This window comes from Drosophila hydei, unplaced genomic scaffold (genome assembly GCF_003285905.1).
Source record: "Drosophila hydei strain 15085-1641.00,03,60 unplaced genomic scaffold, DhydRS2 tig00000103-arrow-arrow-pilon, whole genome shotgun sequence".
In the NCBI taxonomy this organism is placed as follows: domain Eukaryota; kingdom Metazoa; phylum Arthropoda; class Insecta; order Diptera; family Drosophilidae; genus Drosophila; species Drosophila hydei.
Window position 1 is genome coordinate 18,406 of NW_022045664.1, and position 24,828 is coordinate 43,233.

Below are 24,828 nucleotides of genomic sequence, written 5' to 3' on the forward strand. Positions count from 1 at the left end.
AACAAAAATATATAATAATAATATGATTAAAACTAAAGTGCCCTTCTGTTGTGTCGACAAAGCTAATAAATTAATATGCGACTATTTATACATTTACATCAACTATTATTGAAGAACTAAATTCGTAATTTGTAATTCTATGAGCGTTTATCACACAGACACCTGTTGCTAGCGAATGCGTATTAAGTGAATCAAATAAACATAAAACAAAAAATTAATAAAAAAAAAAAAAACAAACACCAAAAACAAAATTAAATTTGTTTTATTTTAATTAAATTTAAATATAATTCTTTTAAATTTATTTTTATAAATGGGGCAGTGCAAACTTTCTAGACTTGGCAAATTTCTCAGAAAGTGCTTTAAAAAATATCTTAGGTAACAATTAAAAATTTCTGAATATTTATGTATTTTATAAAGAATCATAAATTTAAATCGTAATTATTATATATATATTTGAAGCTATATATATATTTTCGAAATTTAATGCTTAGTTTTAAATACATTTAAGTTGCTAAAAAAGACTATTAAAAGAGTTTATATTTCAACTGTTAAAAAATGAAATATCTATGAAATATATTGAATTTGTTACATTATTTTATTTTACACATAAATATATTCATTAATTATATATTAAATTACACTATACATTATAATTATATTTGAAATTTTCAAATACTTAAAATTAAAAACTCTTAAAATAGGCTTTTTTAGAAATTTAATATTTTTAAAAAATGCTTTTTAAAAATATGTTAAATTGTGCACATAAAAAATTATTCCAAATATTAAATACATTTTAATATTCTTTTTTATCAAATTTATTGAAAGGTAAAGCTATATATTTCATTGTCTATATAAATATATATAGAAATCGCTATATAGTTAGATGTTTTTAATAATATTTTTATTAATTTCAATTTAATACAAAAATATTTGTAAATCAACATAAAAACTTTTGAGTTAAATACTAGATTTTAAGTTTTCTTTTATGTCTAATAACCTTTAACTTTAACCTTTGACATTGTCATTGGCTGCATGGCATGGGATGTCATAATCCAATCACAATTTAACAATGCGTATAAATGTTACTGAACTTATTTTTAAGTATTTTATATTAAAATCTAAGTTTCTGCGATGCTTTATAATCCGCTGATGATGATATATAGCTATAAAGACTTTAAGAGCTACTGATAAGCTAGCATTTGGTATATACGAAAAAAAAAATCAAGCTTAGCTTAACTTAAGCCCAAGTACCATCTTTATATATGTGCCAGCTATCATATACTCACGTTTGGGCCAGTTTGCGTTTTCTCTCCTGTTTGAGCTCTCGCTTGACTGCGCGCTGTTCCAGCTCCTCGGTGTACTCAGCGTACATGGCCAACAGCGCCGGATAGAGCTTGTGATAGTGCGGCAGATCGTCGACAGTCACCTGCATATTGTCAAAGGCAATGGCCACGTGCTGCATGTCCTCGCTGCTGGGCAGGCGCGGACATTTGGCATAGCGTTGCGAAAAGTGCGTGAGAATGATGTGCTTGGCCTGCATGTCGCGACCCTGTTGTATGGCCTGCGAGATGGTGCTGTGCGTCTTGATGCGCGCCTCCTCCTCCAGGTCATCCTCCATGGTGGCCTCGTGTATGAGCACCGTTGAATTGTGTCCCAGTTCCACAAGATCTGAGCAGGGCATCGTGTCGCCGCTGTAGGTCACCTTGATGGGCTCGCCTTCGTGCTGCGCTTGCAGCGTGACACTGATGCCAAAGGCATGCGGACAATGCCTCACCAGGCAGGTGGCTATCGAAGCCATGCCCAGCTGCTCGACACGCTCACCCGCCAGCGGCTGTTCCAACAGCTCGCCATTGCCCACCAGCGTGTAGGCATCTTCAATCGGTTCGATTTGACGATTGTAAAAGCTCAGCCAAGGCTCGATTTGACGTGGCGCCAGCAGCAGCAAAGGTGACGCCGGCTCCAGACGCTGTCGCTCGCGCAGCAGAGCAATCAGTCCTATGTGATGATCGGCATGCAAATGAGAGACGTAAACAGCCTGCAGCTGCAGCATCACCTCACGCGCACGCTCTCGCCCAAAGAGACGCACGATCTGACCGTGCGTGCCCTCGCCACAGTCGAACAGCATGAACGCCTCCTCAGCAGTTTGAATGAGAATCGAGCTGACGTTGCGCGTTTTATTCGGTATGCAGGAGCCAGTGCCCAGGAATATGATGCGCGGATAGCTTTTGCTCTCGATCTTCAATGTGTCCGCCGTCTCGCTCTGCAGCTGTGCGAGCAGCTCGCTGAAACCAGGCACCGCATGCGTCTCCTTGATGTATTCCTCCGGCGTCAGCTTCGATTCCAACGTGCGATCCAATCCTGTGGCGTAAATATTTATATTTTTATTATATATTTAGATATGATATGTGAGATGATATGATATAGATAATTGGAAGAGAGATATAGATAGCTGATGCGCGTCACTCACCCTTCTTAGGTCTCAAATGAAAGCTGCTCATGGAAGCAAAGCCTTGCACCTGCTTCAATTGCAGTTGCTGCTGCTGCTGCTGCTTCAGTTCCTGTTCCTCAACGATTTCACTATCGCTTAAATTATTGTCTCGCGGCTCCTCCACGCCATTATCCAGCTTCGTTTTCTTTAGGCTGTGGCTGAGCGTGTTGCTGGGACAACTCTGCTGCAGCTGCGCGGACTCAGCGAGCAGCGGAAAGTAGCACGGAGCCAGCTGATGCAGTTGATATTGAATGCGATGTGCAGCGGCATAGCCAGAAAAATGATTTAAATGCGAATTGAGATAAATGTGCTGGGTGCACGGCGAGAAGTTGGTCTGCATGAAGCTGAGATAGTCGGCATGAGCTGTCAGCTCAGGCGGACTGAAGTGCACCACAAGCGCCACCTCGGTTAGCTCCGAGTTGGCCAGCTGTTTGTACTGTTCAGACTGCGCCTTCAAAGAATCCAAGTAGTCCACGCTGGGCACATCTATGAAGACAAAGGAGAGCGCCGTTTCGGCTGGCTCTGTGACGTCCACAGAGTGTACCACTGTGCCACAGGGCAGAGTTATATCTTGTCCATTTTTAAGCTGTCCCAGCAGCGGGCCAGGCGGCACGCCCGCTTCGACGCACTTGACCAAGTTAAGCGCACCTGGGCGTGGCTTTAGCTTGCATATGTAGCTGAGTATGGGTTGCAGGGGCTGCTGCTCGCTGCGCAGCACAATTGGCTGTACGCTCAGTATCGAGTCCTCATATTGAACGCCCAAAGTGCTGTCAATGGTCTGCATCTGCAAATTCTTGAGCACCACAAAGCGGCGCATGCTCTGCAGCATGGTGTCCAGATGCGGTGGTCCATGGAGGCCGACATTGCGCACGCCTGCATCCTGGATGGTCAAAGCCAGGCCTGGCAGCCCGCCGACTGTGGTCCACGTGTTCCTTGTTACGAAGATTTGCTCCAGACGGGATAAGCGTGTCTTATGCTCGTGCGCCAGACGCTGTGTGCCTTCGCCGCAGTTGAACAGGTAACGGGACTGGTCGGTAAACAAGTAAACAGCGCTGGGTGCTCCGTTGGCGCCTGCGCCGAGCACCTGTAAATTCACAGAGCCCGGCACAACAGAGCTCAACTTTTTACGCAACACATTTGGTTGGCGTTCGTATTTGGTGGGCGGTTTTTGTTCCGCGGCAGCTGTAGACACTGTGCTGCTCATCCTGATGCAATCTTTTGTCACAGTTCGTAGCGGTCCATGCGGCACGAATCGTTGCAATTTCAACATAGGCAACCACATTTCACTTTCAGCGTGTATGAATCAGCTGTTTGGCAAGCTAGAGATGGCAACACTACCCGAGTCAGCAACATAGGCAGGGAGTCGTAAGCTGAATGTTATGACACTTTACCACACAGCATTCACTACTAAGCAATTAACATACAACAGTTCCATAACGATAAGCTACTGCTGTTAAGTAAAAAATCTCTACAGTCGCAACAGGTTAATTCACATTGAGAATTGTCAACAGTGTCACAACTGCTCACAAATCAGAACGTCAATAACATTGCAATCGATTAACGATAATCATAACAAATAGTAGAGCGCGCACGTGGAATACGCAGCGTCTTTCTATCCGGCTGCAAATCCTTAAATAATTGTCTGAAAATATGGTTTTCTTCACCTGCAATATTTGCGGCGAGTCCGTTAAGAAGCCTGCAGTAGAAAAACACTACCAGACAAAATGCCGGGGCAAGACCAAAAACGTTTCGTGCATGGATTGCCTCAAAGACTTCTACGAAGAGGAATATGTAGCACACATCAAATGTATTTCGGAAGCTCAAAAGTATTCCAACCAAAACTTCGTGCCCAAGGAGCCAAAGAACAAGAATGCACAGAAGCAGGAGAGCTGGATGGACATCATACGCGCTATATTGGACAGCAGTGACTATCAGCTGACGCCCCCGCTGCGGAGCGCCTTCCAGCGACTGCAGAGCGTGGACAATGTGCCGCGCAAGAAAGCGAAGTTCGAGAACTTTGTGGGTAATTGCATGCGTATGCCACGCCAGCAAGCAACGCAAGTGTGGGACATACTCGAACAGGAGCTGAACAAAATGAAGGCAGCCAAACAGGCCGAATTAGAAGCAGCCAAGGCCGCCAAGGAGGCAGATCTGAAGAAAAAGGAAGAAGAGGCGCCGCCCAAGAAAAAATCTAAGCTGGAGCCAGCAGAACCAGCTGCAGCTGCAGCTGCTGAAGAAACCAACGAATTCGACTGGGCAGCACAGCTGCTAAAGCTGGTATCCAAGCAACCCGATGGCATTTTCCAAGAGAAGCTCAAGAAGAAGCTGCTTAAGAAATACACAAAGCATCTGGCTGTCGAGGAGCTAAGCGAGAAGCAGGCAAAGAAATTTGACAAACGCTTTGACAAGCAGCTAAAAAAATCGGACGCACTGCAGCTGGAGGGTGATTTGGTTAAGAGCATCTAGCAAATAGTCTCTCACGATCTAGCGTAATTTAGACAGTATGTTAACGTAACGTTAGAGAACAATTAAAACTGTAAGCAACTTAACTGAATTGTTTCCTACTTTTAAGATGAAACTGTGGATGAGTTGAGCCCATCGGCATTGCTGCTTTTAGGACTCTTGGCAACGACAATTAAATTGATCTGCCGTTGCCTCTGCATTGATCTTAGCAATGACTGGAATTGTCAGTAGTGTCTGCCTGTACCTAAGCCCATGGAAGAGGTGCTCTTAAGCTTGCTCATCATTATTCATCTATCTTATTTCTTTTTTAAGATATGTCCATGGACTTCCCTTCTTTCTGCCTGAAGCTGACCCTCTTTGAGGCCCTTTCTTCAAGCCTGCTTTTATATTCTCTTCTCTGCTGCTTGAAACATTTAAGCCCACAAATGACTACTTCAAGTGGAATCCAGATTTGCATGCTATTTATTGCTGCTCCGTCTGAAGCTCTATTTAAATCTATGTAGACTTCGTTTGCTGCAAGCACTTTTGCAAATATTGGCGTACGACGTGGCATTGCGCTGTCTTGTGAAAGCGCTCCGCTGGACACCTTAATATCATCTCCCTAACCATGCACTCCATCACCAGACCCGGAAACGGATGACAGCCATGTGGAATCAGGCGCTTAGCCAAAGCTTTCACGTCCTTGTGCTCGAGCTGTCCTAGAGCTGCAGCAGATTTGTCAATTCAGAAATAGTAGCTAAGCTAGATACTTACCATGTTTGTCGCACTTAACGTATACCTCGTAGAGCAACGCCTCATCCTTTGCATTGGCCAAATCGTTCTCCAGGTGCTCGCGCACGTGATGCAAGTTCAGAGACTGACGATTGCCTGCTAGAAAGTCTGTGCTGTTGTATGTGCATTCGGCAGTGCACTGGAAATTTATAGACAGATTATAGAAGCTGAAATGATGTGAAGTAGAGTAGCTATACCCTAGCTAGACTGGAATGGCAAAGTGCTTAATGATGCATATGATAGATCTAAGATATATCTAAAAACTGCATACATCGCCTGCTAATACTCACAAACATATAGAGCAGTTCATCCTCATCGTTGGTGTAGTCGATTTTGTTATGCCAATCGGATTGACAGTCGCTGAACTGCGGCGATTCGTCATGCAGATCGCAGCAAAAGTCGTGCTAACAAATAATTGAGGAATAAGTCAGATTAAGTGACAGAGCAGTGGGATGCCGTGGGCAAAGCTTCACCATTGTATTAGCTGAATGGTGTTCACAAAACTCGTCCAGCTGTGGCATCATTCGCACCACTTGCAACCAGAGCGCAACATTGAACAGTTGCCACCACACAGAAAACATTTCGAATACGTTTCACAGCTCGATTGGACTTCTCTCTCTCTTTTATAAACAGATGAATCGTCTAGTCAATTGGCCGTGGCTTAAAACAATTTCAAAACTTTTAATCACATGCTTCATTTAAGTTCTTAATTATTTGCAGTTACATTAGGGCACAAAATACACAGATCTTTTTTTAGAGGTATATCTGGTTTAATATATAAATTGGGTAGAAAGTTAATATAATGAATAGTTATATAATATAGTTTGATATTTGATAACTTTAGAGATATAATTTAGTTTATTTATAATCTCTCTGAGAAAGTGGACATTTAATTGTCAGGTTTTGTTTTTAATATACCTCTTTTACGTACCCCTACTCTTCCGCTTTCTCTATCTTCTCGTCTTCCCACTCATCATATTCCTTGACCTCATCCGCCCCCTCCTTTCGCTAATTTTTCTTCTTCTACATTCCTTCTTTTTCTTTTTCCTTCTTTCCCTTTCTCTTTATTCCTTCACTTCCTTTCCTTTACTTTACCTCCTTCTCTTCCTCCACCTCGTTTTCGTCCTTTTAGTTCGGAAATCTTCTACCTTTTTCCTATATTCCTCGTTTTTCGCCTCTTTCCACATATTTTCCCTATTCCTCCTTCTCATTCCCCACCTCTTCTTCCATGTTCCCCTTCAAATTTACTTCCATCTCCTCCTCTTAGTCCTCCTCGTCCTTCTTGCTCTACAATTCCACCTTGTCTTCCTCCTTCTAATTCTCTACCTCCTTCATTCTTCTTCAGCTAGTCCTCCTACTCTTCCTCCACCTCCTCCTCTTCCTTCACCTACTTCTCCGCCTCCTCCTTCCTCTTCTCTCCTCCTTCGTTAACATTCTTTAGAGTATCTTTTGTGTCTGCAACAAGCCCTTAAACAGAGTTTTATATCTGTCAAATCAATTATTAATAGAAATGCAATTTGATTTTAATGCCAATAATAAATATATTTAAGTACTTGGAGTTCTCTTCCTAGTGTCATACTCATACATACAATTATATCAAAGCTAGTTGTTGTTGGATCTATGCCGACTTTTCTAAGGCGACGTTTCGCTCTGATTCCTGGAATTCGGCTGCAACTCCCTGAAGATAAATGATTTTGGGAGTAGGCAGCCATCCATCACCGATCAAGCGGCACCTACCATATACATATGTATATATATGTATTCCTATAGATCTGTGACAGACGCGCCCTGCTGCCAAATATAGTTAAGGCAAAGAAAATTCACTTTCGAGTTGGAATTTCATGATGGACTGACTGATGCATGCGGAAGCAACTGCCATGCCCCTGCCCTCTTGCAACCAGCTGCAACTAATTAACCGAGAAATACATCATAAATAGCCCAAGTAGATGATCATTATGTATAAAACTGAAAACCGAAAACCAAAGACGAGACCAGAGTCACAGACGCTCTGTCGCTGCCTCAGAACTTTACATTTGTTTATTTTTACAGAGCCACGGAGCGTTCGCTCCATGTGTGCGTGTGTGTGGGTGTGTGTGTGTGTGGCAAAGGGACTATGTCTACGGCGCTTCACGGTGGCATGAAGAGAGAGAGGGATTGCGAGAGAGCTCAGAGTGCAATCAAGCGGCACGTGCCCGCCCTCGCCTGAAGTTCAGTTCTACGGAATTGGAACGCGTGCCTCGCCTCGTCTAAATGTTGATCTCAATTTTTGGGGTCACCCTAAAATCGCCCCACCTTGTGGTTATCAAGCAACCAAATCAAAACACACCCACCAGATTGAGCAATTCTAAGCTAGGGGAGAGTAGCGGCTATTTATGTAGGGAGTCCTATGATTATTATGTTGGAGCTGTGTGGCTAAGCTCTTTAAATGGGTTGAGTTTACGGGCATTAGATCATCATAGGGTATAGGGATATTATAAATATAATTTTTGTAATTGCTAATAAATATTTCAAATATATATATATATATATAATGTCTATATATATATATATATAAATTTTTGTTTCTTTTTTTTTTTTTTTTTTTTTTTTTTCGTTTTTATTTCTTTATTTTGTTGCAGCTTATTGTCTTAGACTCTATAGCGCATTTAGCTCTAAACCTTAACTAATGGGAGGGCAGATATGCCAATTATTCTGCACTTGTAGCTACTATCTTAATTAGTTCTAATATTGTCTAGAGGATGCAATCTCTTCAGTCTTCGCCTATTGTTGTTTATAGCCAGGTTGCTTGCGAGATGGTTAGGATGCGCTGCAAGTCTGTCCGCGTATCTTGAACTGTGTCGCCCAATGAGTTCAGCAACTGTGGGAATTGCTAAATCCCTATGTAAGACTGAGTTTCTTACAAACCAGCTGGCTCCAGTCCATCTGCGTAGTGCTTTATTCTGCAGGGTCTGAATTTTGTTCCTTGTAGTCTTCGCCGAGGAGCCCCATAGAGAGATACCATATACGAAGGTTGGGACAACTATTGCCTTGTAGATGGCGGCCTTGCTGCTGTAAGACAACTTGCTTGAAGCTCTCAGCATCCAGTCGAGGGTTTTTAGCTTGCTTTTGCATTTTGAGGTTACTTGACTTATGTGCGCTTTAAAAGTCAGCCTTCTGTCAAGAGTGATACCAAGGTACTTTACTTTTGAGGCTTTGGGAATAGTGGGCCCCAATGCAACGCTTGGGCAATCTCCTCTTCTAGTGGCGAAGGTAGTATGTACAGACTTTTGTGCATTAATGGTGATACACCACCGTTTTGCCCAGCGTCCGAAAGAGTCCAGATATTTTTGTAGTGAGTCTGAAGCTTCTTGCGCAGATACGTGACGTGATAAGATGGCGGTGTCATCTGCATAGGTCGCTATGAGTACTGCATCTGTACTTCCTATATTTGGCTCGGGAGTTGGCATATCTCCTGTGAATAAAGTATAAAGTGTTGGGCCTAGAACACTACCCTGTGGTACTCCAGCCATAATTGGTCTAGTCAAGGATACTGTTTGCCCCCTTGACACTTGGAAGGTTCTTCCAATAAGGTATGAGGATAGCAACGCGAAAAATGGGGCTGGAAGGGTGGTCCTCACTTTCTGCAGCAGTCCCAGGTGCCAAACTCGATCAAACGCCTGTTTGATGTCTAAAAAGACGGCAGAGCAGTACATCTTTTCTTCAAAGGCTCCAAGGATATGGTGCACAACTCTGTGAACCTGTTCCGGTGTTCCATGCTGTCTCCTGAAGCCAAACTGATGGTTTGGAATGGCCTCCTGGCGTCCCAGATGTGTCAGTACTCGTTCCAGAAATATTCTTTCGAATATTTTGGAGAGTACTGGCAACAGGCTAATTGGTCTGTACGACTCAATTTCTCCCACGGGTTTGCCAGGCTTAGGAATCATCACAATCACGGCGCGCTTCCAGCAGGCTGGAAAGTGCCGGATGCGGAGCATGGCGTTGTACACCATAGTTATGTAGTCTATGGTGGAGTCAGGCAGTGCTCTAAGGACTCTGCCGTTTATTAGATCATATCCAGGGGATTTTTTTGCCTTCACTCTTCTGATGTGTTCAAGAACCTCTTCTTTTGTACATCCAGTTATCTGGTCTTCAGCTGGGAGGGGCGAGAGAACGATGTCTTCTGTTGCTTCGATTTCTGAGGCCTCTGCGGTAATCACCGGCGTGAATTGGTCTTGAAGGTGGTTTGCAAAAGCCTCAGCTTGAGCTTCGTCTCCAATGTGCCAGGAACCAGAAATGCTCCGAATGGGATGACGTCGTATTGGCTGCCGTTTGAGCTTTCTTGTAAATTTCCATAATTGAAACTCTGCGTCAGTGGGCGATTCAGCTCGTACCAGCGCATCGCTGATACACCTCTTTTGAAGCAGGGCGAGAGCAGCTTTAAGATGCCTCGTGGCTTCGTTGTACATGGATTTGGCATCAGGCGTGCGTAATCTTAACCAGCGTCTCCTGGCCCATCTTTTGTGTATTAGTAGGTGTTGGGCCTCCAAGGTGAGGGGGATGTTGTACGGAGACTGTTGTCTTGTTTGGCAAGATGGTGGGGCGGCTTGGTGCGCAGCTTTGACTATTTCTTCCTGCAGTTTGTTTGCTGCGTAGTCCACGTCTTCAGGAGTGTTAAGTTCCATTTCTATGTGCAAAGAGTAATGGAGCTCGCGCCTAAAGACTCCTAAATCTGATCCTGCTGGCAGTAGTTGTTTCCTAATGGGCAAGGGCTGTGGCTGCGCGTGGATTGTGACTATTAGTGGCAGGTGGTCAGAGGATAGGTCCAAGGATTCTTCAATGGTCAATTGCCGGTCACAGATGCCTTTGTAGACAGCGAAGTCGATTGCCGAGGGCCTGTGTCCATTAATTGGGTAACGGGTGGGGGCTCCAGTCGCCAATATGCTGAATTGTAAGTTTTGAATCGCCTCAAATATGACTTCTCCGCGACGATTCGCACTATTGCTTCCCCAAAATGGGTGCCATCCATTCCAGTCGCCGCCGATGAGGGTCTTATTCAACCTTTGGCCTAGAACCTGTTCCATGTGATGATCACACAGACCAGTGTTTGGCGGAAGATAAATTGACGCAACTTCGATCGCTCCAATAGACGTAGGCAGGGTGATGGCTGAGACCTGCATTGTTGCGTTGCAAATTGGCAGTAAAGGTGTATGCGGTATTGTTGCTCGTATGAGGATTGAGGATCCACCAAAGCAGTTTGCTCCTTCACCATGAGCCTGATAGTGTTCGTATCCGAAAATTTGTGTAGTGGGGCACTCATGAGTTTCTGTTATTAACATTATATCTATGTTTTCTTGTGAGAGAAACGCAGCCAGTTCCTGAGTCTTGTTTCTCAGGCCATTGGCGTTCCAGATACCCACACGTAAAGCCATTATTTGTAGGCAAGCTTGGTTATGATGGCCATTAAACTGTTTAGCATGGTTGCTTGTTGGGATTGTACTTCTCGCATCGCTTTGAGCTCGGCATTAATTGCGTCAAACTGACGTTGTTGTTGCTGAAGCATTTCAGTGAACAAAGTGTCACTTGTGGTATTCTTATTTGACGGTCCACCTCTAGCGGCCTGTGCGTAAGAAACACCACTAATAGGCGTTGCAAAGCTCGTGGCTTGGGTAATGCTCCGGGGCCTTGTAATTTCGGAAGCAGTACTCGGACCCGTAGACGGTGTTTGTGTGGGACTCCTTTTTTGTGCTGGGGATTGCAATTTGCGCAACCGCTTGTATACTTGGCAGCCCTTATAGTTGGCTGGGTGCTGTAACTCACAGTGCACACAAGTTGGTGCCTGGTCCTTTTCGCGGGTGCAGTCTTTGGATGCGTGTTTCCCGGCGCAACGCACACATCTGGGAGCTTTGTGGCAGTAGCGTTGTGTGTGTCCAAATTCTTGACAGCGATGGCATTGTGTCAGGTCGTTGTATCTTCTTGGCAGTTCCACTGTGCAGCGTTGCCTGCAGACAACTCGAATGTCCAAAATTTCTTTGTTGTTGGGGGCCTGAGCCACGTCAACAAAAAATATATTTAGCGGTGTTTTGTCCATACGGCTCAGTGGGTTGTGCACATTTGTAATTGTGTGGCCTTTGGTTTCCAATTCCTTTTTAATTAGTGTTGTATCAGTGCTGGAGTGAAGCCCTTTGAACACGACTCTATATGGTTTGTCCTCCTTAAGCTGGTAGCAGTGGAACTCCAATTCCAGCTTAGTAAAGTGGTCTATAACTCTGCGATAGTCCTCACTGCATTGGGTTAATACACCTATGTTATTCTTCTTTGGCTTAATTACGTATGATTTAGCATCAATTACTTTATCTATTATCTGTTGAAGTAGGGCCACAGACTTGATGTTTGGACACCATATGGGGGGCGGACGAGGTTTCGGAGTAGTTTGCTGGTCGGTCAATACTGGGGCTTCTGGAGCTACAGGTGATTCGCTGTAGTCTTCATCTTCTTCTACGAGCAGTGAAAATCGATTTTCTGATATTAATGCTGCATTGCTGGTGCTTGGTTCGTCGAAGATGAGCCTTTTCTTGATGGTTTTTGGTGAATTTGGCTGTTTACGTTTCGTGTTTTTGTTGTTAGTGATGCCTTGCACGGAGGCGATATCTATTTTTGAGTTTATTGGCATGATGGAGGCTTGCCTATTTGCCATCACAACGTTAAGCTGGGCTTGCATTTCTGCATTTACCTTTACAGCTGTAGCGAGGTTATTGACATTAGATGTCATCGCGGATTGTGCTTTTGAGTGCAGGCGCACTCGCGCCAAGCGACGAAATTTCGTAAATTGCAATTAAAGCAATTGAGTTACGCGGAAGCAAGCGATAAGAAAACGCTGCGTGTGCGGTTTTTGTTGCTGTTGCGTTGAAGAATGCACCGCAAAGTTCTATTTTTAGAACTCTGCAGCAGTAGAGCTTAAGCGAAGGCTGTTCGAATTCACGTCTTTACAGGTCGAACGACTGATCGCGATTAAATTTTTGTTTCTACTTTAGTAAATTTACTAAAATTATTTTAAAATATTTTTTTTTTTAACTTAACATATATTAGGAAAATCTATAAACAAAAGGTACTAACTAACCACTTCTATATATATATAAATAATCAAAAAAAAATTTTTTTTTAATTTTCTTTGTATTGGAAAAAATTTATAAAAAATAATTTAAAAAAAAAATAGGCATTACTATATTCTAAAAATATTCACATTTTCATGTTAAAAAAAAAACACAAATTTAAAATTTGCCCAAAAAGATTTTGGATTTCTATAAAAAAAATCCTTTTTGTAAAAATTTTCCACTCAGTTGATATTTATAATTTTTCTCATTAATTTGCCCAACTCTTTAGCTGTAAAATATTTGCAAAAAAAAAGTCCGATCTTAATGCGTGTGGAACATAAATGTCAACGGCAAAAGCGAAATGTCATAAATAAGTAAGCAAAATCGTCTATATAAAATCTAGATCTATTTGGATCAGTGCTCGCTCTTTCACGCTCTTTTCGCTCTTATTTGCTCCGCTGTTAACTTGCGCTCGCTGTTAAGCTGCCGGGTTAACAGAAAATGCATTTGATTGTGGATGGGAAATTAACAGCGCATGAAGACTCCAGGCTCACGCACACGCGCACACACAGGAATATACATTTGTGGCTCTGTTAGGCATGCATGCATGAAGCCTCCAGACACACGCATACATTTGTAGCTCTGTTAAGTGTTAACGGTCAGTGGAACCGAACCAAAGAGAATTCCACAGAGCAGCGCTGCGATTCAGTCAAGATTTTGTTTTCATCGCGTGCGGTTTACTTCGCTCGACTAAAGAATCGAGTCAAATCGAAAGCTATAAAGGAGACAAGGCGCTCCAAGGCACAATTCCATAGACAAATACATATATATGTATATTATATATAGTATAGCTATAGATACTATATAGAGACTCAGTTGTCCGCCGGTTCGTTATTTTTAAATTCGATATTTTTGGAAGCAAACACTACGCGCGCGTCTCAATGTGTGTGTGAGTGTGTGTGCCTGTGTGTGTCTTTAAAAATGCTGGTCGCAAAATTGTGAAACTCGCACAGATTAAATAGAAAATATTAATTTAAGAATTTCTTTTTAAGAAATTACAAGAAAAGAAGCAAATTGAACTTTGCAATGAAAACTTTTAATCGAAAATTGTGGCGCCTGCTGCTGCCTTTGCTTCTTGGCCTCAGCCAGGTGAGCGGTCAGTTTGAGAACTACCTGGACAGCCTACACGCCGAGGAGCTATATGAATACGTCGAGGGCAGTGGAAGCATACAATACTTGGCCAAGGGCAACAGCGAACAGGCGCTGTTGCAACTGGAGCAACCCATTGGCTTCTATGGCGAGAAATATGAACAGATCTATGTGAGTATAACTAGACTATATAGTAAGTATATGCACATCTATATATATATAATCTGTTAACAAAGTAGCCATAGAAATTGTGCTGAATGAATTTATTTTTGTTGCATTCAACCGACTGATAAGAGCGCAGCGATAAGCCCAAGCCAATTGTCATTATGCAAATAGTTTGCTTAGTTCAATAAGAGCTCTTTCTGTGTGTGTGGGTGGGTGTATTTATAGCTACGTAGACAACATAAATCGACATTAATTTTGGGCCAAAATATGACAGCCGCCTCTGGCTCATTTCGACAACACAAAAACTGTGTAATCGCACGCAAAGTAACTCAAAGATACATTTGTATCTGATAGATACATTTCTTCTACGACGGCAATTCGCACGCACTCAACACAACACTTGAGGGTGGTCCATGGCCAGCTTCTTCTTCTCGCTTGCCTTCTTTTTTTTAGGCACAGACGCTACAATAAATAGCGAACAAGTCAACCCATTGATGTTCCCGTTGTAGCTGTGTTAAGACACATCTAGCCCGCCTTGGCGCACATCCAAACTTTTAGCCGCCTTTTTTTTATGAAATACTCTCAAGCAGGGTATTTGAAAATTGTCAAAGACTTTGAGCGTAGAGCTGAAACGATGTGAACAGAGGATTTGTGTGTTATTTTTGCTATTATAGATTGATAACGCGGGCTCTTGGCTAGCAAAATATTGCATAGGAATAGGTAAAGGCATACAACATTTTTGAATGTGAATCTAGGTGCAAATCGTACTTTCTGGATTCTTATTTAATAAGTTTCTATATATCTGTTACCTCTAGAAGTTTTAGCTTGAAGTTTTGAATCACAGCTAGACAATTGGCTACTGAATTAATTATATGTAATTTTTAAATATAGCAAAAAGTTAAAAAAATTCTTCTTGAAAAAAATTATGTTGGTTCGAAAATAAATAAATAAATTTTATTATGTTTTTAAATATTAATATAATTTGAATAGAAGCCCAAAAAATTTTATTAAAGTGAGTAAAAAAATTAAAATTTTTATTTAGTTGTCTGATTCAAAAGTGAACACAAAACTAGATTCAACTCAATGTCTGTTCAATTTAGGATATTAGGATATAGAGTAGTATAATCTGTCAGTCTGAAAAACATGTTTTTATGATGCGTTTTTAGGTCCTCTAGCATTAACACATTTTTTAAACACGCTCACAAAGTGAAAAAAGTATATTGGTTCTGTTTTTCTTTACTTTCAATTCTTTTCGATGTAACTTAATTTAAGTTTTCTAACTACTAAAACCCTACTGTTCTTTCCCTCTTGGTCTCTATTTATTTCGCAGCTGTCTTGTCAAGTCTTCTTTAATATATTCATTTTTCAAAAATTATTTATTACATTTTATAATATATTGATATATGAATATTAATATATTTTTATTTTGAAAGAAAAAAATTCTTATTGATTAGTCAAACATCAATAAAATCCTATAGCATTTATTAAATATATTATATTTTCTGTACTTCCCCCAATTATTTTAAATAATTGCAAAACCTCTTATCAAGTATTAAAATCTGTGCATCAGTTGAGTAATCTTTTTGTATTATATGTATGTATTAAATAAGTAAGAGTATTTAATGATCCTCACCTCAACGTCGATTATTCCGCTTTATATCTCTTGTTCTTAATGATTTTTTCTTGTTGAACGTCTAAAAATTATGATGTGCTCTTAGCGGCGCGTCGAGGCGAAAGTGTCGCCTATTTCTGTTAGTTAATTAACTGAATTTATGTGTCTGACGTCGAAAAATAGCACGCGGCACAGAATGGTGAGTGGCATTATATTATGGCCATAGCAATGCATAAATTCGAGAATTTCTTTGGCCAGAAATAACCAAAAGCCTCATTTTTCCAGCTAAATCACATTATTCAATTTTATTATTATCAAACCCCTTTAAGCAGCTATAAATAGAAGATCAAACGCATTAACAAGTCAGTAAAAATGTAATCAAATTGAGAAAATTGAGGTTGCATTTATTTTAAAATCAACACAAATTCAGGTGAATGCGACGGAATATGAATTTTGTTAAAAAATATGCAAAAGGTTTTTTATAAAATAATAAAAAAGTAAAAAAAATAAAAATACATATTTTTTTTTAATTTTATATAGGATTTAGTAAATATATATATGAAATCTTGAATTTGTAAATAAATAAAAAAATAACAGTAAATTAAAGAAAAATAATGGAAAAGGTTTCATTAATATATAAACCATTTTTATACGTACACAAGGCATTTACGCCAGTGAATCATTTACCAAATAGAAACAGAGCTAAGTAAAAATATTTAAATGTCGAAAGTCTGCCGCCCAAATAGATTGACCTTAAGATAAAATAGAAATTTGAAAATGAAATTTTACAATTTGTTAAGTCGTAAAAATGTTAAAAATTATATTCATAGCAAAGACAAACATTGCCTAAAGTAAATAAAATAAATCATTAAAAAAAATCAAAATAAATTAGCTGCAGAGACTTGAGTCTCAAAGGCATTTCAAGTGGCTTTTGGCAAATATTTCCACACATTGCTGTAGCCCGCTGCGCCGAAGATGAAGTGCGGCAAGTCGTGGTGCTAATTTGCTAGAAAATTGTTTTATGCCACAGAGCAGATTCTTTTCTTTTGGGCACACACATGTGCTCCAGTTACGAAAATAAGAAAAACAAGAGAGAAAAGAAAAAGAAAATATATATAGACGTATATTTGTTTATTTAGGCAAAATGGATGCAAGAAAAATACGCAAAGTTGTGCAATTGAAGTTGAAAAGTGAAAAATCAATTTGGCATTCCGATTGGAGTGCGTGGCGCAGCGTAAACAGGAGCAGGTCACGCAGCTGGATAATGTTGGCTCGACTATTTATCTAGCACTAATTTAGAAAAGTCATTAGAGGGAGGGAGAGAGTCTGGCTGCCTCCCTCCCTCTCTCTCACTTTCTCTCTAATGATCATTGAGATGCGCCTGTTAATGATTTGTTTTTGTTTAGTTTCCGGCAGGCGCAGTGGCCGTTAAATGTTAAGTGCCCTGTTGGCACTTCACAAAGGAGCTAATTGATAGACCATATGCACTTATACACTAGCCATGCCCATGCCCAGACACACTTCAACTAAGTGCATCCCATTCACATCTCCATTGCAGATCAACACGAATGGCATTTTGACATTTAACGTGGAGTTTACGGAGTACTTGAATCAGCCCTTTCCGCTCGAGTATCCCTCAATAGCGGCCTTCTACTCGAACGTCGATACCAGCAACAGCGACGACGACAGCTCCATTTCGCTCTTCGAGTCGAGGGATCCTCAGTCGCTGAATCGCGCTCAGTTGCTGGTGCGCTACGCCTACAGCGATTGGACGGAGTTCGAGGCGAGGCAACTGATTGTCGCCACGTGGCGCAACGTGGGCTACTTTAACTCCAAGACGGACAGACGGAACACCTTTCAGGTGGTTTTGATTGTCGGCGACTCGCAGACCTTCGTCCAGTTCATCTACCCACAGGGCGGACTCAACTGGCTGCAGGGCGAGGCCGGCGAGTTTGGCTTGCCCCGACATACGCGCCCAGGCGGGCTTTGTGGCTGAGGATGGACGCTACTACAATCTGAATGGCTCGGGATCGGAGAACGTAAGTGCGCTAGCCAAACTAACCAACTTCCAACTCACGCTCTACAATTCCACAGGCGCGTTTCCTTAGCGACAGCACCAACTTGGGCGTGGCCGGCGTCTGGCTCTACCAGGTGGCGCCGTTGGCTGTCGACGAGAATGCGCTGGCGCCCAACAACGTGGAGACACGCACCGAGTCGCCGGCACTCGCGCAAAGCTGCAATGGCAATGGCCATCAATGCGATAGCCATGCTCAATGCTACGACAAGTCCGAGGGCTACTGCTGCGTGTGTGATCCGGGCTTCTATGGCAACGGACGCTCGTGCCTGGCCAACGATCTGCCCATGCGTGTAACCGGCTCACTGTCGGGCCAGCTGAATGGCCAGGCCATCAGCGAAGAGGCCAAGCTGCAGTCCTACGTGGTCACTACAGATGCGCGCATCTATACGACCATCAATCCCGTGAGTGGCGAGCAGGCGGCGCAGCTGCGCTTGGTGCTGCCGCTGCTGACAACCGTGGGCTGGCTGTTCGCCAAGTCCGTCAATGGAGCCGCGAACGGCTATCAGCTGACTGGCGGCAACTATCAGCACATCTCACGCATACAGTACGAGACGGGCGAGATGCTGTTGGTGAATCAGACCTTCGAGGGCTTGAACTACTGGGATCAGCTCACTGTGAAGATTGAGCTGACGGGCTCTGTGCCACGCGTGGCGGCAGAAGCGGCACTGCATCTACCTGACTACACAGACGAGTATCGCTTTGTGCGTCCTGGCGAGCTGCACTCGCTGCAGTCGTATCAACTGGAGCTGGCCGAGGAGAAGCGCGTGATTGGCTTCCAGGTGGATCAGCGCATACTCTACCAGAGCTGCCTGCGCGACGACGATGCCGATCCAACAGATCGCAGCGTACTGCAGAAGGTGTCCAAGATTACGCTCGACTACTTCGAACGGGATCAGGCGCTGCGCACCAGCGCCCTGAGCAAGATCGGCGTTGATGCCGAGTCGAATGCCTGCACCGATGGCAGCGTTCAGTGTGGCGAGAACGCCATCTGTGTGCCCTACGAGGATACCTATCGCTGCGACTGCCATCATGGCTACTCCGCCCAGGTGGACGAACGTGGCGCCGAGATCTGCATCGATGTGGATGAATGTGCGCTGGGCACTCATGTCTGCGATGAGAATGCGCTGTGCTCCAATAACGAGGGCGGCTTCAGTTGCGTCTGCGTCGATGGCTACGAAGGCAATGGCTATCGCTGTCTGCGCAATAACACGGCCGACAACATAGAATACTCTACGCCATCCGAGACGCCAGTTGACAGTCAGCAGGGCTATCCGACTGAGGAGGAACAGCAGCAGCCACGCCCACAGCCGGAGCAGCCGGACGAGCATGACGACTATCAGCCCAATCAGGGCAATGGACAACATCTGGATGAGTGCTATGTAAGTGGAAGTATTTTACTGTCAATAGAAAAGTATCTTAAAATAAAAGTATCTCCAAAGAAAAGTATCTAAAAAGGAAAGAATATAAATGAAAAGCATCTCAGAAGAAAATAATCTTAAAAAGAATCTTAAAAATATCTCCAAAGAAAAGTATCCAAAAAGAAAAGTATCTCCAAAGTACCTCAGAAAAATGTATCTCAAAAGAAAAGTATCTCCAAAGAAACGTATCTCAATAATTAAGAAAACCGCCTCTAAAGAAAAATATCTCAAAAGAAAAGTATCTTAAAATAAAAGTATCTTTAAAGTATATCAATATAAAAGTATCTTCAAAGAAAAGAATCTTAAAAAAAATCTCAAATGAAGTATCTTCAAAGTATCTCAAAATAAAAGTATCTCCAAAGAAATGTATCTTCTTAAAAGTTCAAAGTACATCCAAAGAAAAGTATCGTCAAAATATTTGCAAAAAAAGTATCTTAATCAAAAAGTATATTCATGAAAGTATCTTACCAGAAAATAACCTCAAAAGAAAAAAATCTTCAAAGAAAAGTATCTACAAAGAAAAGAATCTCCAAACAAAAGTCGAAATATCTCCAAAGAAAAGTATCTCCAAAGTACCTCAAAAAATGTATCTCAAAAGAAAAGTATCTCAAAAAAGTATCTCAAAAATAAAGTATCTCAATAGAAAAGTATCTCAATAGAAAAGTATATCAATAGAAAAGTATCTCTGAAGAAAATAATCTTAAAAAGAATCTCAAAAGACGTATTTTCAAAGTATCTCCAAAGAAAAGTATCGTCAAAATATCTGCAAAGAAAAGAATCTTAAAAAAGTATATCCAAGAAAAGTATCTTAACAGAAAATAACCTCAAAAGTAAAGTATCTTAAAAGAAAAGTATCAACAAAGAAAGGTATCTCGTGTTTCAGAAAATATGTACCTCAAAAAAAAAACCTTAAAAAAGTATCTCAATAGAAAAGTATCTCCAAAGAGAAGTATCTCCAATGAAACGTATCTCAAAAGCAAATAATCTCCAAGGAAAAATATCTCAAGAGAAAATCATATCCACAATAAATTTTTTTTTCAAAATTTTACCCAAGAAAATTTGGAAAATTCTGTAGTAAATTGAAACAGCTTGAAAATATTATAAATTTTGCCTGAATATTGTGTATGACAAAATAAGATTTGGTTTTAAAGTTCTTAATGCTTCCAATTTTCTAGCAGTTTAATTGCATTTATCGAATTTTTATAATCTGAGAGATGGCCTATCTTGAGGCTACATGTTTTATGGGAAAATTAAAATTGAGGTTGGTTCACAATATGGAACTGAACTTTTTTTTGTTTATATCTGGATTGCAGAGTTGTTCGCCAGATGCCGATTGTTATGAGGGTCGCTGCGGCTGCCGCGAAGGCTTTTCCGGCGATGGCTACAGTTGCGTGAATATTTGCGGTCACGATGAGGTGTTCGAGCACGGACGCTGTGTGCCCATTCTGCTGGACGATCATGAGGTGGAGCCAAGATGCAATATTCTCGGTGACTGCACCTGCCCCGCGGGCTATGAGCTGAGCGAGGAGAGCCGCACGTGTCGCTTTGCCGGCGGCTATGAGGTGGACAATAGCGAGGATCTGCTGCCCTGCGATGTGGACTCCAACTGCCATATTAATGCGCGTTGCGCCTGGTGGGAGAACCAGCTGCGACACATCTGCACCTGCAATGCAGGCTACAGCGGTGATGGCTACAACTGCGATCCCATCGAGGACTCCTGTGCGATTGTAAGATATAACCGAGACCTGCTACCAAACAGACTCTGATCTACGTGCATCAATTGTTACAGAAACCGGAAATCTGCGATGCACATGCCACCTGCGGCTACAACGAAGAGCTGGGTAAATCGGAATGCATCTGCCAGCGAGGCTACCAAGGCGACGGCCACAACTGCCAGCTGGCTCCGGAGTGCCATGCAGCAGAGCAATGCGGGGAGAATGCCTATTGCGATGGCGGCGTCTGTCTGTGCAACGCCGGCTACGAACGGGATGTGAGCGATCGTTGCGTGCCCACTGGACGCTGCGGTTCAGTCTTTTGCGGATCCAATGCCATTTGCAAGTGGGATGAGGCACTGAGCGTTCAGTTTTGCGATTGCATCGATGGCTATCAAGGTGACGCACTTACGGGCTGTATTAGCATACCCATACCCTGTAACTTGCGCAACAACTGCGGCATACACGCCACCTGCGAGCCCACAGAGTGAGTCAGCCAGCCACGGCACAGCTAATGGGAAAACAGAAAAACTGATTGCTTTCCTCTCTTCCAGGGATCCCGCCAATTACACTTGCCAGTGTAATGCTGGGTATCGCGGCGACGGCTACGTTTGCATCGAGGAGCAGAACTGTTTGAGCAATCCCACCATGTGCGACATGAACGCTAAATGCCATTCGACAAACTCGGGCTTAGTCTGTGTTTGCAATCCAGGTGAGTTCTTAGTCGTTCCGACTTCTTGCGCTGCGGCACACGATCCTCGGGGCATGGTGTGCACGAATTGATAAAGACAAAAGTGAAGATTGCCAGGGCCAGCACCACATTTAAATATCCATTGTTGCGATCCCAGGTCAGGGGATGCATAAAAAACTCTCGCATAGACTGTAACGTCGTTGTCTTCCGACGATAGTGCTCCGCCTTTTGCAATTGGCGTCGCTGCTGTTGACGCAGTGCCCAAGCCGCTGGCTTTCCTCTGAGAAAGCGATGAAACTGGTGAAGTCAACCCAGCAGACGCAGCTTTAATACGCGAGACTTTCGCAAGCACACTCTGCACTGGGCGCATCTCGTTTATATTTAATTATTTTTCACCAAAAAAAATGTCGTACTTCGAATTTTGTTAGAAATTGAAATTGGATGCGATACGTGTCTAAGGCAGTATTGAATATTGTACAAAAGCAATGCCAACTATTGTCTGAACTATGAAGCAGAGCAAACTTAAAAACTTTAAAGTGGCTTACAGTATTTTTGAGAAAAACATTTTAAAAATTCTTTTAGCTAGCTACAATTACTTTATTTTTAAGAGTAATTACTTTTAATTACGTAAGATTAATGGGCTACTTTTTTATCTATTTATATATTATAATTTCAACATATACTATATGTTTTAATTACCTTAAATACTCACTGTTATTAGATAATTACTTTGAATTACTTAGGATAATGGAAGTCGTATGAATAATAGTAGTTGCGCACTATGCAAATAGTGGAATATGAACTTTTTTCAGCTTGTAATTATTCTTAATTACTTACCGAAAACTATTCTTGCATTTAGGAAATGTTTTCCAGCAATTACAGCTATTTTAATCATGTATTTTGAATTGAATTACATTTAATTACTTAGTAGTAATTGAATAAAACTAACCAGAGCTATCCGTACTGAGTAATTGAAATAATTGGAGCTGTCTTCAGTTATTAATTACCTTAAAATAAATTTGTTAGCTTACTAATTACTTTTAATTATTTTAAGTAATTGAAAGCTTATAATTTATAAATTTATTTACTTATTCTTTAGGTTTCTACGGCAATGGCTCAGTTTGCTTGGAGCGCCAACAGCATGACTCCAACTTCCTTATTGTCAGCCAGGGCGTGGTCCTCGTGCGTGTGCCTCTGAATGGACGCAATGTGCAGCCTATTAAGGTGGCCTCGATGGCCATTGGCTTGGACAAGGACTGTGTAGAGGGACGCATCTACTGGGGCGATATATCAGCCAGAAAAATCATCAGTTCCAAATACGATGGCACCGATGAGCGCGTCTTCATCAGCACAGGTAAGTGGACTAAGGCGTTCGGGTATATAACCCAATCATCATGATATATTTCGCTTGCAGACATTGAATCGCCAGAGGGGCATTGCCATTGATGTCATTTCCCGTCGTTTGTACTGGACGGATTCGGAGAAGGACACTATTGAGGTGGCCAGCCTGGACAACTCGTCGTTGCGCGCTGTCATCATCAACAAGGATCTGGTGAATCCACGTGGCATTGCCGTGGATCCCTACAGAGAGTGAGTCGTGCTACCAAAGAACCTACCTGAGATGCATTTTCTTAACTGTAACTCTCTTTGCAGGAAACTCTACTGGTCCGACTGGGATCGGTCGAACCCAAAGATAGAGTACTCTGATTTGGATGGCACAGGTCGCGAGCTGCTGCTGGGCGCCAATGATGTCAAGCTGCCCAATTCTCTGGTGGTGCTGGAGCACAGCGGCGAGCTCTGCTATGCGGATGCGGGCACCAGAAAGGTGGAGTGCATCAATGCACAGAGCCGTCAACGCGCACCATATCCCAGGAGTTGTCCTATCCATTCGGCTTGACCTTTACGCACGATCAATTCTACTGGACCGACTGGACAACGTAGGTGGCCGCAAGCTTTCTCTGATAGGCAAATCCACTTAGCTTCCTTTCTCTCTTCCACACAGCAAGAAGCTGGAGAGCGTGGACAGCGCGGGCGTACGCCAGAAGCCCATTCAGACGACCTTCTTTGGCAGCCACAAGCTGTACGGCATGACCGCCGTGGAGCAGAATTGCCCGCAATACTCCAGCCAGTGCCAGATCAACAACGGCGGCTGCACCGATTCACGCCTCTGTCTGGTCAATCGGAAGTCGCCCTCTGGCAAGAGCTGCAAGTGCACCAGCGCCTCCACCGGCTGCACTGTGGCCTCGCCCTACGACTTTGCTGCGCCACGCAAATGAAGCAGCCCCAAAGAAGGGTCTACAATTAAATTAGTGAAAAAACCAAAAAAAAAGAACAAATAACTTATGAAATCAAAAGGAAAATTATTTTTGTATACGCAAAACAGAGCAATCTATAAACTAAGATAACTGAAGATCACGTACCAAAGCAAGCAACAACTAATTCATAATACAAACCAAACTAATGTGTGTGCCATCTTTTGGAAAGCTACTCAATCTAATAAATAATATAAATAAATACATATACCTAACTAGTGCAATTATTTGAGTGGGTCTGGTTAAAGCAGGGGCTCAATATTGGCAAAGCCTTTCAGGCTTCTATAATATTATTGATGTTCATATGGGTATCATATATCCGTTTAATCAAATTGATTTGGTTTTTAATCAAAGTTATGAGTCTCTGAAGTAAGGAACTTATCTTTTATAAAAGATCTTGATCACAACTAATTATACGCCCGATTTATGCAGTTATGGTATTTATATAAAATTAATTAAAAAATAAAATTGGTAAATTATTTTTAAAAATTAAAAAATAAATATTATAGTTAAAAATGTATTTAATTTTAAAAATAAAATTTGTACTTAAAAAATATATAGTTAAATTATAATTTTGCTTGCCTTTATTTGAATATTAATATACATTAAAAAAAGGCAAGCAAAATGATAATTTAACTATATATTTTTAATACAAATTTTATTTTTAAAATTAAAAAATAAATATTATAGTTAAAAATATTTAAAAACTAAAAAGTAAATCATAATTTAACTATATATTTTTTAACTATAATATATTTTTAATTTTTTTTATATACAAAAATTAAAATATAAAAAATAAAAATTTAATGAATTTATTTTATAAATTATATATAAAATAATAAACATATTTTAAGTTATTCATATATATATATTAAAATTAATTGATTTAGTATATATCAG

General features: G+C 41.7%; 4 protein-coding genes across 4 annotated transcripts; 2 read left to right on the forward strand and 2 right to left on the reverse strand.

Moving 5' to 3' along the window:
* Positions 1 to 1,177: 1,177 nt before the first annotated feature.
* LOC115482830 (ribonuclease Z, mitochondrial-like) lies at positions 1,178 to 3,846 on the reverse strand. The gene is made up of 2 exons (XM_030223064.1): positions 2,468 to 3,846; positions 1,178 to 2,358 (listed from the first exon to the last, which is right to left on the reverse strand). Exons 1-2 carry the CDS (start codon positions 3,768 to 3,770, stop codon positions 1,283 to 1,285), a joined length of 2,379 nt encoding a protein of 792 aa, XP_030078924.1. The 5' UTR covers positions 3,771 to 3,846; the 3' UTR covers positions 1,178 to 1,282.
* A 185-nt stretch (positions 3,847 to 4,031) lies between these two features.
* On the forward strand, positions 4,032 to 5,027 carry LOC111604789 (uncharacterized protein C16C10.8). The gene has a single exon (XM_023323006.2). It carries the CDS (start codon positions 4,139 to 4,141, stop codon positions 4,952 to 4,954), a length of 816 nt encoding a protein of 271 aa, XP_023178774.2. The 5' UTR covers positions 4,032 to 4,138; the 3' UTR covers positions 4,955 to 5,027.
* Positions 5,028 to 5,415: 388 nt separating this feature from the next.
* Positions 5,416 to 6,322, reverse strand: LOC111605233. The gene is made up of 4 exons (XM_023323671.2): positions 6,196 to 6,322; positions 6,013 to 6,126; positions 5,705 to 5,861; positions 5,416 to 5,655 (listed from the first exon to the last, which is right to left on the reverse strand). The coding sequence occupies exons 1-4, from the start codon at positions 6,301 to 6,303 to the stop codon at positions 5,447 to 5,449; spliced, it is 588 nt and encodes a 195-aa protein (XP_023179439.2). The 5' UTR covers positions 6,304 to 6,322; the 3' UTR covers positions 5,416 to 5,446.
* Positions 6,323 to 13,863: 7,541 nt separating this feature from the next.
* LOC115482832 (nidogen-2-like) lies at positions 13,864 to 23,922 on the forward strand. The gene is given in 13 exon segments (XM_030223066.1): positions 13,864 to 14,112; positions 17,277 to 17,678; positions 17,680 to 17,757; positions 17,813 to 19,174; positions 20,527 to 20,940; positions 20,973 to 21,412; positions 21,480 to 21,637; positions 22,716 to 22,970; positions 23,031 to 23,047; positions 23,049 to 23,206; positions 23,270 to 23,469; positions 23,472 to 23,553; positions 23,619 to 23,922. Coding segments are annotated over 13 exon segments (4,074 nt in total). The 5' UTR covers positions 13,864 to 13,878; the 3' UTR covers positions 23,893 to 23,922.
* Positions 23,923 to 24,828: the final 906 nt, after the last annotated feature.

What these genes read in the sequence shown, in the direction of transcription:
- LOC115482830 (XM_030223064.1), bottom strand. Translation starts at nt 3,770, where the DNA reads ATGTGGTTGCCTATGTTGAAATTGCAACGATTCGTGCCGCATGGACCG. An exon ending in TCATTTGAGACCTAAGAAGG is followed by an intron (nt 2,359 to 2,467) that starts GTGAGTGACGCG and finishes TTTACGCCACAG; the next exon opens with GATTGGATCGCACGTTGGAA.
- LOC111604789 (XM_023323006.2), top strand. Translation starts at nt 4,139, where the DNA reads ATGGTTTTCTTCACCTGCAATATTTGCGGCGAGTCCGTTAAGAAGCCT.
- LOC111605233 (XM_023323671.2), bottom strand. Translation starts at nt 6,303, where the DNA reads ATGTTTTCTGTGTGGTGGCAACTGTTCAATGTTGCGCTCTGGTTGCAA. An exon ending in ACCATTCAGCTAATACAATG is followed by an intron (nt 6,127 to 6,195) that starts GTGAAGCTTTGC and finishes ATTATTTGTTAG; the next exon opens with CACGACTTTTGCTGCGATCT. An exon ending in ATGAACTGCTCTATATGTTT is followed by an intron (nt 5,862 to 6,012) that starts GTGAGTATTAGC and finishes ATAAATTTCCAG; the next exon opens with TGCACTGCCGAATGCACATA.